General features: G+C 46.8%; 5 protein-coding genes across 5 annotated transcripts; 3 read left to right on the top strand and 2 right to left on the bottom strand.

The window, feature by feature from the left end:
* Window positions 1–447: 447 nt before the first annotated feature.
* On the bottom strand, window positions 448–1712 carry rpl30 (ribosomal protein L30). The gene is made up of 5 exons (XM_077743533.1): window positions 1599–1712; window positions 1436–1487; window positions 1025–1170; window positions 627–757; window positions 448–553 (listed from the first exon to the last, which is right to left on the bottom strand). The coding sequence occupies exons 2-5, from the start codon at window positions 1454–1456 to the stop codon at window positions 501–503; spliced, it is 351 nt and encodes a 116-aa protein (XP_077599659.1). The 5' UTR covers window positions 1457–1487; window positions 1599–1712; the 3' UTR covers window positions 448–500.
* Window positions 1030–3182, top strand: LOC144214834 (uncharacterized). The gene is made up of 6 exons (XM_077743532.1): window positions 1030–1325; window positions 2126–2189; window positions 2277–2392; window positions 2561–2767; window positions 2836–2895; window positions 2967–3182. Exons 3-6 carry the CDS (start codon window positions 2302–2304, stop codon window positions 2978–2980), a joined length of 372 nt encoding a protein of 123 aa, XP_077599658.1. The 5' UTR covers window positions 1030–1325; window positions 2126–2189; window positions 2277–2301; the 3' UTR covers window positions 2981–3182.
* A 374-nt stretch (window positions 3183–3556) lies between these two features.
* Window positions 3557–5222, top strand: mrpl9 (mitochondrial ribosomal protein L9). The gene is made up of 7 exons (XM_077743953.1): window positions 3557–3799; window positions 3965–4124; window positions 4194–4318; window positions 4393–4446; window positions 4511–4612; window positions 4795–4878; window positions 4947–5222. Exons 1-7 carry the CDS (start codon window positions 3719–3721, stop codon window positions 5133–5135), a joined length of 795 nt encoding a protein of 264 aa, XP_077600079.1. The 5' UTR covers window positions 3557–3718; the 3' UTR covers window positions 5136–5222.
* A 68-nt stretch (window positions 5223–5290) lies between these two features.
* prcc (proline rich mitotic checkpoint control factor) lies at window positions 5291–7598 on the bottom strand. Its single transcript, XM_077743949.1, has 7 exons — window positions 7032–7598; window positions 6911–6958; window positions 6326–6811; window positions 6147–6242; window positions 5914–6060; window positions 5778–5843; window positions 5291–5713 (listed from the first exon to the last, which is right to left on the bottom strand). Exons 1-7 carry the CDS (start codon window positions 7221–7223, stop codon window positions 5627–5629), a joined length of 1122 nt encoding a protein of 373 aa, XP_077600075.1. The 5' UTR covers window positions 7224–7598; the 3' UTR covers window positions 5291–5626.
* A 304-nt stretch (window positions 7599–7902) lies between these two features.
* stk3 (serine/threonine kinase 3 (STE20 homolog, yeast)) lies at window positions 7903–12338 on the top strand. The gene is made up of 11 exons (XM_077743941.1): window positions 7903–8225; window positions 8755–8835; window positions 8976–9104; window positions 9188–9302; window positions 9569–9733; window positions 9795–9962; window positions 10046–10183; window positions 10279–10404; window positions 10491–10698; window positions 10786–11045; window positions 11177–12338. The coding sequence occupies exons 1-11, from the start codon at window positions 8203–8205 to the stop codon at window positions 11333–11335; spliced, it is 1572 nt and encodes a 523-aa protein (XP_077600067.1). The 5' UTR covers window positions 7903–8202; the 3' UTR covers window positions 11336–12338.
* Window positions 12339–12443: the final 105 nt, after the last annotated feature.

Here is a 12443-nt window from a genome sequence, read left to right as displayed (position 1 = left end):
ACAGACAGACTGTGACCCACTTGTCCATCTCCCGGCAAAGTAGGTGGAGCTTGGGGTTGACTCATCGCCACGGTAATGCCCGCCACTCCATTATGGACGGGTAAATCCCCCCCCAGAGACGAATCCAATCCATATAAACAAAGCGTGACGGTTGGAAAAACCAGGCCACTCGATTGGAACACGGTGACCTCCATTCCAAACGGACGCTCTTTTTATCATTCTGCTGAATACAAGTGAAATAGGGCGTCCAATCCCTGACAGTCATCATTTCGAAATAATTTGGTAGTGACAAGCTTTGCTCAAGTTTTCTGGCAAAATTAACATTAGGGAATGGATGCTTTTCTGACCTGAATACCTATCAAATCTTTGTCTCCCTCTTGTGGACATTTGCATACATGGCACTATACTTTCCTTTGCAAGAAAAAGAAAATAAAGCCAGTGACAAGATACTGTCAACATCAACTTTATTTATGACAATGAGGGGGCTTGGGGGTGGGGTCCTACTGAGCCTGCTGCTGCTGATCGGGCATGCTCCTGATGATATCAGAATCACCTGCATTGAGGGGGGCGATAAGTCAGGAACAAAAAGGTTCTGGGATCTCCTCAAGGAGGAAGTCCAAACTCACCGGGGTCGATGATGGCCAGCGTGCAGACGCGGTAGTATTTGCCGCAGGCGGTGCCCAGCTCAATGTTGTTGCCGCTGTAGTGGTGCACGCCCGTCTTGGCCAGCATGGCGTAGTACTCGATCTCAGACTTCCTGCAATTATTTCAGCAATTAATCAAGGTTTTTTTTTGGCTGTTTTAAATTATGTTTGTAAATGAGGTGTAAAGATCACTAACGTACGCCCCATTTAATTCTGTTTAGAACAGATTCATCCCTCATCCCAAATTATTATGAGTGTGAAATCATAGTTTTCATTTCAAATGACCCCCATCCAAATGATTTCACATAGGTTGCATTTTCAAGTTAAGAAAAATGAGAGCTTTTAGGTGACATTTACATGGCTGGCTGGCTGGCATGTACCTGAGCGCTGGGCAGTTGTTGGCCAGAATGACCAGCTTGGCTTTGCCCTGTCGGATCATCTTCTGAGACTGCTTGTAGCCGAGAACGTACTTGCCGCTCTTCATCACCAACTGGAGTCGGGAGTTGATGGACTCCATCGACTTTTTCTGCGGTCAAAATGCACATTTTGAAAAGTGGCTGGCAAAACAAGGGAAACGGAGCTGCCACCGCGTTAGCATTATTTCTGCAATTGCCACAAGTCGTCAATACAAGCTGCGTCACATTACGCCCTCTTCAAAATGAGTGGCTAACACTCCCGAAAGTAAAGTTAACGCTATTTAAATTTTGTGATGTGTTGACATTAGCTCCTCAGTTTAGCAGGCCTCAGCTGGCGTTAGCCTCCACGTGAAGCGAACAGTGCGTGCCACTCACCGTCTTCTTAGCAGCCACCATTTTTGCGGTTTCAAGTCCGACGCCGGCTAACCTGGGGGCGAAAACGGAACCGTGAGACGTTTCATTGCATTCTGGGTCTAAACGCGACGTGAAAACATATACTTAAGGGTGTTTTAATCGGAAAATTGCAAGAGATTCTTACGGTGAGTTTACTCCAATATGGCCTCGGAAGGAAAGGAAGGCCCAGCATGCTTTGCGGCGCTAACTACAAGCGGCATGCGCAAATGACACCCGCGCAGTTTGGTTGCGTTCACAACAACACGTAATTTTCGGCTTCGAGCTGGGGTTGGTTTCACTTACTATATCTAATGGAGGGCCAAAGGAGCCAAAATTAGACAAATGAATGAAATAATAATGATCTCATTTGTCAAAGAATACCTTATCATTCCTGTGACAAAAGTTATAGTTAAAAGAAATGTTGATTTAAGTCAGTGATTACTTTGCAAACTCAAGTTGACAGCCATTCACATCAAATATCCATATAAAATATCTCCATAAGACCACACAGTACTGTGAACTGTTCAGAAAAGTATCCACATTGCAGAAGAAGGAGAAATTCAGAATTTGGTGAACATGACAACTACTAGGTGGCAGTTTAGACGGTGTGGCGGGATGGCCTCCACGCGGAAGTGGCCGCTGAGCACTTGAATAATGCATTTTTCTTGCCAGCCTCCTGGAAACAGCCTCAGTTACAGTCAACAACAAACACTGACTGCCCCGCCGGCGTGTCTCGGTAACTCCAGGCCACCGCTGCAACAACACAAGATGCGACACTAAAGCAGACCGTACACAAATTGCACATTTTGTTATTCTTTTCCAGTCCAATCTGCCGTGGATGGGACAGGATGGGTTGTTCCACCAGTTCCCAAACTTCAGCGATGGACTCGACCAAACCTGGAGCTAAATCAGAGGAGACCAACGGAACCATCGCCACAGGTACAAAAAGTCCTTTGAGGAAAAAAAAAAAACCTGCTAATAAGGAAATAAGCCACGATTGGTCGTCTGTGAGCGTCCACTCTCAAATGATCTTTAACATCGTCTACACAATGAACATTTCTGCCCATTTTGTCCATACAATGACATTGTACCCCGTTTACGCAACAGTGGCGGCTAACGGCAACGTGGAAGGAGACATCGAGACCGTTTCCGATCAGACGTCGTCGGCAGACCCTTCCGATGCGACGACCACGGCGAGGAAAGAAGACGAACTCCAGCTGACGGACGCCGAACCGGACTCCGAACCAAACGCCATTCCCGCCGGGCCTCCGACGGAGTCGGACGCCAGTCCTGAGACCACACCTCCAGAAAGCAGTAAGTCAAACGCTTTCTGGTATTTGTCCTCTCCAAAAAAAGGATTTTGAAATGTATTTCTAAAAAAGGCCCTCAAGTAGAAGCCAGCGATTCAACAGAACCCAAACAAGAAACAGAGGAGACAATAGGTGAGCTGACGCCATGGTGTTATATTAAACAATACGGAAACCTCCATCTTCTTTTTTTCCCACTCATTTAGCGTCAAGTGAATGACATGGCCCACAAGAGTGGACACATATCTTATTATTGCCAAGATGAAGAAAGTGTGACATCAACACTGCGTGCCCTCCCATTCCAACACGATAGCACTTATTTATCAATGTTAAGGCTGGAGCCCCAACAATAATCTTCATACAGAGTGCAGAAGTGTGCAAGATTAAATATAATACATAATACAATTCATATTTCACACTCGGTGGGCCTTGAAATATTTAAATGGAAATAATTAAACATGTTCAATAGATACGTTTGGGCTATTTTTTTTTATCTAACAAAATAGTTTTGTTGTCAAGTTATTGTGTCACTCGAGTAATTGTATACATTAGTTTTAACGAATGCAAACGTTAGAATTTTGAACAGGCTATTTCTTGGCCTACTAGTTAGGAAAAGAAAAAAACGTCAATGTTTTGCTCACTATTATCTATATAATCATAATTTAACCCATATGAATAGACAAGATTAATTCAACTATAATACTATTGTATTAAGTTGACGTCCCTTTTGTTTTTACCCAGTTCTTTTTGTTTTGTTTTGTTTTTGTAATCAGGCAAAAATATAGGGCTACTAATCGATCGGGGTCCTTACGTCATTACAAACGTTCTCGAGTTTTAATAGTAGCCGCGAAAAATGTGCAGTTATACGACGCTTTAAGCTTCTGTCAAGGCACTTTTTGCGAACTATTACCTCCCAAATAAATTCCTTGACACTCTATAAACGACAGTTCAATTAAACATGTTGAGCTCCCGGTGCCGTGCCCTTCATAATTTACTGGGCCAAATGTCGATCAGGAATTTCTCTGTGACTCCCGTCCAGGTCAGTTTCCTCTTTTTAATGTTAAATAAACACTAGCACCTGTCAGTAATTGTATTTCCGAATTCCCATTTTTTTGTCGTGAACCTTGAAGCAAGCACCATTAGTGTGGGGTCCTGGAACAGCCACTTATTTCTTTGAACTGACTGGTTGTTTTTGTTATTTTAGAATACCGTAGTGTTGGAACGCTGGTGGCAGGTCCCCCTAGCCAAGGTGGGCAGCCCCCCGAGATTAAACCCCCGCCGGCACCGCATCTATAAGCTCGTGGAGGACAGAAAACACACTCCCAAGGAAAAGATGGAGCTCATCCTCACCCAGACTGTCCCCAGTGAGTCTTCATGGACCCCCTCCATATTGGAAACCCCTGTGCTAATTTTTTTTTGGGAATGTGTTTCAGAGCTGGGTGGCCGAGGAGAGACTGTGATGGTGAAGAAGTCGTTGGGACGGAACAAGCTGCTGCCCCAGGGACTCGCCGTGTATTCGTCTCCTGAGAATAAGCAGATGTTTGCGGAGGAGTTCAAGGTACGTGTTGGGATGTGATGTGATGATGATGTGGCACGGTGGTTTTGGAACACTTTTGTCTCTTTGGTTTCCAGCGTTTGCGTGAGGGCGATATTCACGAAAGAGTCCAAACCCGTACCGGACAATTGGTGAGTCAGCGACACACAAACAAACACAATGACGGAAATAAGTCAAATGTACTTTATCATGCAGACCGTGGAGTTCCTAAAGGGCTGCAAGCTGACCATCCACAAAATGCCCTCAGAAGACTTTAAGCTGACAAGTGAAGTTGTGAGGAGGCGATTCCTTAGAAAGGTACCCCCCCCCCCCCCCCCCCCCGGGTTGCAGTTTTATGCTATCAAGCATTGACCGAATGAGCTGACTGACAAACTTGAAGCGATGGGTGTTGGGCAAGAGAAGCAGTACACTAGTATTGTGTTCCTATTTTCAAATGTTAATGCTGTGTTTGTTGATAAATCAATGTCTTTTTGTTTAAGATGTCCATGGTAGTGCCTCCTCATGCCTTGAAGCTTCCGTTCGAGCCTATCACAGAATTGGGCGACTACTGGTGTGAAGTAACGGTAAAATGATGGTTATTTAGATTTTTTTTAAAAAAATGTGAGCACATCTTAATGAGGTGTCATTGTAGGTGAACGGACTGGATACGATCCGCATCCCCATGTCTTTAGTCCCCTACGAGGACATGTCATCCAGACATCAGCGACTCTTAAGAAAGCAGAGGAATGAGCTCAAAGTTTCCCAAGATGTAGATGAGCAAGCGGAATCCAGTCAGGATGACGCGTCAATGTCACCCAGTGACCACAAGAAAACAGACTAAATGACGTACATTTATTGACATCTTACTGGAACGACCACTTGTTGGGTAGACCATTGTTTTATTAAAGAAACAATGATGCTCACTCAAGTGAATGTTTTCTTTTTGCTTCTTTTTTTTGTATAAAATATAGCTGTATTTCAAAGACCAGCAAGACATTTGTGCACCAGCTTGTTTATTATAAAATTCTAAGTCCGGGTGCATCAAGTTGAATATGAACACGATATTATTATTTGGGGAATTACGATGACCCTTTGCTAAATTTGATCATGTAACACTAAATAGACATGAGGAGTATACATACAAAGGAATACATTTACAAGGCTTACAAGGCTTCCCAAAGCCACCCTCCCTCCCTCCCTCCCTCCCTTCCTCGCGCCGCCCTGTCTGAAAGGTAAAAGTTGACTTTAAAAAGGAGCCAGGAGAAAATAGTTGAGGAAATGTGCATTTGTTTTCAAATATATGGGAAGCACCGCTCTTTTTTTTTAATTCTCTCAGAAGCCATATTTGGCCTGCGTTTGCCGGCGGGTCATCCGGTTCTCTGCCCAGGTGTTCTTCAGCTCCAGCTCGCGTTCCTTTGCCTGAGGAGAAGAAGAAACAGGTTTTATTGGAGCTTTGACTCAAATACTGGTTTTTGAATCTCACCTGGTGGATCAGATATGTAATCTGGTGCTTGCGCCTCTGTTGTCCCGTGGGCATTCCTCCCTTTTTCTGCAGGCCGAAAAACAGCCAAAGTGAGAACTTGCTCATGTGGAATCCAGGTGAGGATGGGGGGCCTTACCTTGCTGAAGGATCCGTGGACCTTCTTCTCCTCAGAGATGCTCTTTGTCAGCCACTGTTGGTGGCCGATCAACTGGTCGTCACCCTTAATCTCCAGGAACTTGACCTCCTCCTTGCCTCGGTTCCTTTTGCCCTGAAGCCGCATAAACTGCAACGTAGAGAAGTGCGCCACACGTGTTAAGTAAGGTGGGAGCCCGGTCGCTAGGAGCCTTTCCTAAACGGGTCCGATCGTACCGCTTCCTCATCAAACATGGCCGAGTTCCCCGGTTGTTGGTCGTCCGGCAAGCCGGGGCTGGGATCTGGTAAATATGCTTCGTTGTTATCGTATCCCTGTTGAATGACAATAGGTGGCTCGTGTTATTATTATTCACCGTTAGTAACGCTGGCCGACTTGAAATGGGAGACGGGCTTACCCCGTGGTATGATTCCGGTCCCGCCATGGGTTGCTGATATTGCGGATATTGGTTTCCCCACGCCGCGGCTCCCTCTTGACCTCCACCGAAATCCAGAGGGGCGTCCGACTGGCCCGAATCGTCGCCGGGCGGCGGAGGAGGAAGCGGCGGCGGAAGAGGCGCCGGGAGGGGTGCCGGAAGCGGCTCCACGACAGCGGCCACAGGCTCCACTTGGGGACTGGGGAGGACGGGAGCCGTCGGAGGCTCCGGCCCGTCGCCCAATGAAAAATAATTCTGCGGCGAGATGTCCTCCTCGTGCTCCTCGTTGGCCACGATGTGTCTGGCCAGCTGTCGCGCCGCCGACTTGGCCGCCGCTTTTATGGCGGAAGGGGATGCGTTGGATTCCGGACGCTTGGTGAGCGCGTGAGGAATCAACCGTCTGTCAGTGGCCTTCACGTTGAGGTTTTTGGGTTGTGGCAGGAGAGACGACAAACCACTTCCTGCAGCCTGATGGGGGAAAAAAAACATTAATGTAGGGGGTCAACGTACGAGTTGACTCCACTTGGATATTTATAACCCAATTCAAATATTGAAAAGTATTTCTACCTTGGGTTGGATTTTCTTCTTCTCTGGCTCTTCGTCATCTGAGTCTGCCTATTAACAAAAACCAATCTTGAACTACAATTGATGGGTTCAAACCAGTCCGGTGGCTCTCATCAATACTCACATTGTTATGCGGTATACCGATCTTGACTGGCCCCGTACGCTTCTTGGGCTTGGGCAGACCTAACAAATGACTGTCCGCCGGAGATGCTCTTTTGGGGGCTGGCAAAAGTGAGAAGAGCCCCCCGGCACCTTGTTTGCTCGATGTTCCTTCGCCATCACTGTCATCACTGCTGGCATAAGCGACTAAAGACATACTAGCGGAGGTTATTAGGTGCCGCTACAACTCATGGATACACACACTTTCTCGTTGGCTCTTCGATAGGAATTATTTGAATTATTATATACCTAAATCACAGCAAAGCAGGTACGCTAACTGTCGTTAGCTTCGCTGTCTCGCCGTAACAAAAAGCACAAGATAGCTATGACTTTCTTAATTAATTCGCAAGGTTAAAGGGCATATTTCAAGTCATGTATATTTGCAACCGCATTAGAAGAGTATTAGGTCAAATAAACGACCCTTTTCGTCAGGGAGATTAACACTGCTAGCGCTATCTTCTTCGTCTTGTTTATCAGCGATTAACGTGAGACAGTTTCTTCTTCTCTCTTGGCGTTACTGCCCTCCAACGGACGACAACCGAATTGAATTGTCATTATGCAGATACTAAAAGTATTATGAACTTTAAAGCTCCGCCACGAAGTGCACAAATCCAAAAAAAACCCAGGAAAATTAATAATCAATAAATACATGTCAGCCTAGGTATACATTATGTAGTAGGTTGTGTTGTTTCGTGTTTGTTTGTATTTTGTGGCAAAGCCCTGCCCAGGCCAACACAGCTTGGACACTTCCCACTCATCCCTCCTCCAATCAAGATCCATTTCCTGCCCTATTTTTCAGGAAGGCACCAATTGTCTAAAGTTAAGGAAGTTTTGTTGGAGTGGCCTTGCTCTGACACATTCAATACGGCGACCTACTTGCGTATCGCAGCAACGGTCCAACAGGCTGGATGCTTACGCGCGCTATTTAACAGTGCGCGTGCGCCGTGTCGACGTTACTTCGATGCAACGTGGCTTGTGATTGGTCAGAGGACACAGCTAGCTAGTGGCCTTCACTCGGAAACAAACACTATTTTTTGACAACAACGACGACAATGTCCACACAGTTATCATAGAAAAAAAACATTGCAACTGGACGTCATTCCCTTACCTTTTTGGATCACCTGCCATTCCAAACCATGGAACAATCAGCTCCCAAAAGGTCTGTGTCCGTATTTCGTTTCCTATTAATAGTCATTTAAAGCTTTTTGACTTGTTAGCTCCCGCAGAGCTAGCCGGTGACGCTAATTTTAATTAGCCTTTTCGGCGTTCTCAACACTTTTTCGTTTTGTATTTGCTATTTTACGAGAATAACTAACTTTTAACAACGAAACGTAGTATGTGTTCATAAAACACGATAGTCGTGTGTAAGCCATTGTGGAACATACATGCTCCCGTGGGAATAGGAAACAAAGGTTTAGTGTTTCCTCTTAAGTCATTTAAATCTTTTTGACTTGTTAGCTCCCGCACAGCTAGCCGGCGACGCTAATTTTAATTAGCCTTGTCGGCCTTCTCAACACCTTCGTTTTGTAATAACTATCTTGTAACAACGGTATTCGTGTAAGCTATTGTGGGACCGTGGCAATAGGAAACAAAACTTTAATGTGTTATCAATGACTCATCATTCACGGTGGTCATATGTATGACTTTGTTTCCTTTTTGAAATGTTTTCTTTCTTTTTCCTTAAGTAGCAAGCTGAAAAAACTGAGTGAAGACAGTCTGACCAAACAACCAGAGGAAGTCTTTGACGTCCTGGAAAAACTTGGTGAAGGGTGAGCAAGTTTTTTTTATTTTTGTTACTTCCCCTCATCACAGTGCAAACGAGACAGAGTAACATTAATCGTTTTAGAATATGTCGAGAAATACTTGAACATTTGTGTGTGTGTGTGTGTGTGTGTGTGTGTGTGTTCAGCTCCTATGGCAGTGTGTTCAAAGCCATCCACAAAGAGTCTGGACAGGTCGTGGCAATCAAGCAAGTTCCCGTGGAGTCGGACCTGCAAGAGATTATCAAGGAGATCTCCATCATGCAGCAGTGTGACAGGTTTAGCACAAAAACAACCCTACCCAGTTAATATTGAAGACTGTGCATGACAAAAGTAACTCATCTGTTGCCTTTTGTCACAGTCCCTACGTGGTGAAATATTACGGCAGCTACTTCAAAAACACCGATCTGTGGATCGTCATGGAGTACTGCGGGGCGGGCTCCGTGTCTGACATCATCAGGTTACGCAATAAAACGGTGGGTCCGCTCTTCCTAGATAAAGGACAGCTATTATCTTGTAGAATACCTTCTGAGTCTGGAAATGTCATTTTCAAGTCCCCTATGAAATTCTCATACCGATAAGTGGATTTAATCTGACGGCCCGAGTGGAATTTGTGCCAAACAAAGTACTTTGGGACAGTTGATTGACAGGTGGCACTTGAACGGGGTGCGTCCCGAAGACGCTGATTTGCGGACTCTCCAGTGACGCAATGTATAAAGTCCCGTTTTTGTCTGCTATTTAGCTCACGGAGGACGAGATCGCCACCATCTTAAAGTCCACCCTGAAGGGTCTGGAGTACCTCCATTTCATGAGGAAGATCCACCGCGACATCAAGGCGGGCAACATTCTGCTCAACACGGAAGGCCACGCCAAGCTGGCCGACTTTGGAGTGGCGGGACAGCTGACGGTAAATCTAGAAATGTGGACGCGGCGTAGACAAAGGCCTCATTTCTTTTCCCCCTCGCCAGGACACCATGGCCAAGAGGAACACGGTGATCGGAACGCCTTTCTGGATGGCGCCGGAGGTGATCCAGGAGATCGGCTACAACTGCGTGGCCGACATCTGGTCGCTGGGCATCACCTCCATCGAAATGGCCGAGGGCAAGCCCCCCTACGCCGACATTCACCCCATGAGAGTGAGTGAGCGTCACGCGCCGGGCGGGGGGCCGCCGGTCCCGGTCTCCATCGCCAAACTCTGCCCGTCTCCTCGCCATCTCAGGCCATCTTCATGATCCCCACCAACCCCCCGCCGACGTTCCGCAAACCGGAGCTGTGGTCGGACGACTTCACCGAGTTCGTCAAGAAGTGTTTGGTGAAGAATCCGGAGCAGAGGGCCACCGCCACGCAGCTTTTGCAGGTTGGTTTGAAATGTTGTTTGGAACTTGAAAAAGAAGAAAGGAAGGGAGAGTGATTTTTAATCTCCCCCCTTCCCATTTTTGTCACTTTTGGCAGCATCCTTTCATCAGCCAGGCTAAGCCGGTGTCCATCTTGAGGGACCTGATCACTGAGGCCATGGAGATGAAGGCCAAGAGGCAGCAGGAGCAGCAGAGGGAACTGGAAGAAGAGGACGACAACTCTGTGGGTGCCGCGTCGCCTTCGTCGCCCCCGTCGCCCGTTGCCCGGCCAACTGCCCGAGCCGCCGCCGTCTTTGCCGCGTCCCCCAGGACGAGGAAACGGAGGTGGACTCCCACACCATGGTCAAGTCCGGCTCGGAGGGCGCGGGCACCATGCGCGCCGGCGGCACCATGAGCGAAGGGGCGCAGACCATGATCGAGCACGGCAACACCATGCTGGAATCGGACCTGGGCACCATGGTCATCAACAGCGACGACGACGAGGACGAAGACGAGGAGGAGCGGGGCTCCGTGAGGCGTGAGCGCCGCCGACTCACGTGATTGACCCCGCCGCGTTCCCAATGGGCTCCTCTTTGACCAGAGTTTGCGGTGGCTCTCCCCGCAGGGCACGGCACGCCGCAGCAGCCGCTGCGTCCGTCCTTCATGGACTACTTTGACAAGCAGGACTCTAACAAGGTGGCTCAACAGCAGCAGCAGCATCATCAACAGCAGCAGCAACAACAACAGCAACAACAACAACATCAACAACACCAGCAGGAAAACTACAATCAGAACCAGCCTCAGGACCAGCCCGGCTACCACATCCAGTCCAAGAACATCTTCCCAGACAACTGGAAGGTGCCCCAGGATGGAGATTTTGACTTTGTGAGTAACCTAGCACAGGTACAATGAGCCATGATTGCAGGCTAATGTTACCGTAGCAACGGTTTCCAAACAGCAGATGTTGGGAAAGTCAGGTCAGCCATTTTTTTAAAATGTATTTTTGTTTGTCGCAGTTAAAGAATTTGGACTTTGAGGAGCTTCAGATGCGCCTGAGCGCCCTGGACCCCATGATGGAGCGGGAGATCGAGGAGCTGCGTCAACGCTACACGGCCAAACGCCAGCCCATCCTGGACGCCATGGACGCCAAGAAGCGACGGCAGCAGAACTTTTAAAGGCGGTGACGTGCACTAACCTAACCTCTTTTCACATGACGCGCAATCGGCGATCGGAGGCCACGTCGACGACCAAAGACAATCACAAATTGCACCGCCTTAAATGAATGAGAGAGAGCACGGCCTGGCTTTTGTCCTCTCTCGGGCGTCTCAATTTGGGAACAAAATGTCCGAGCCAATTGACCAAGATGGCAGGACCTGTTCCCTGGGTTCATTAAAAATGAACTTTGGTCTCAGTGCCTCAGATGAGCAGTCACAAAAGATTCTGCGTTAAAATGCCGAAGCCCCAAAATGGCCGCCTCGCAGTAACAGGAGACATTCACCTTTTTTTTCCCATATATATTTTTTTTAAATACAAGCGCCTGAAACATTTCTAGCTCCTAATGAATGTTAACACTTGAACTGTTACCGTATTATGCTGTTTAATATACCCCATAAATTCCAATATCGGATCAGTGACTGTTGAATTTGGTGGTGTCGGGGCACACTCGCGCACGTTGTCTGCAAAAGTTGTTCTCAATTCATTGAGAATAGAAACAGCATACTACAGTACATTATTTAAAGACCTACATACGGTCTACATTCATACGAGTCGTGTTATTTTTAAACTTTTTTTTGTTTTGTTTCCCGGACTAACGTGCAGACTTTTTCTTAATGTATTTGTCATGGTGACCCTGCTTTGACCATACTAAAGAAGCAAATGTGGTTGTTAGTATTTCTAACAATATGTTAATGACATGTTTTATTTGACTACGTGCAGCTTTATGAGAAAGTGTACAGTACGTAGTGAGACAAGCAGGATTTGTGATGCATTGTTGTGGCAGTTACACGCATAGAGGAAGCTCTCTGTCTTCCTGCATACCTCTTTTTACCACCTTGTATTTTCACAGATTTTGGGACGGCACCGGAGCCGGAAGGTAGAACTGCTATTTTGTTTTGTTGCCGTTGACTATGGCTTACAGTCATTTTCGTCCTCTGTTTCTAATAAACATGTAGAACTGAAGTTTTTGTTAGGCTATTATTTCATCTTTTGTAGTGTATTTGTTCCGAAACTACCAAGTCCTTATTTGTCGTCTTCAATAGTAGTGATAAAAAAAAAATCCACGTG

Source organism: Stigmatopora nigra, chromosome 21 (assembly GCF_051989575.1).
Source record: "Stigmatopora nigra isolate UIUO_SnigA chromosome 21, RoL_Snig_1.1, whole genome shotgun sequence".
Classification (NCBI taxonomy): Eukaryota; Metazoa; Chordata; class Actinopteri; order Syngnathiformes; family Syngnathidae; genus Stigmatopora; species Stigmatopora nigra.
This window is presented reverse-complemented; position numbering and strand designations above follow the sequence as displayed.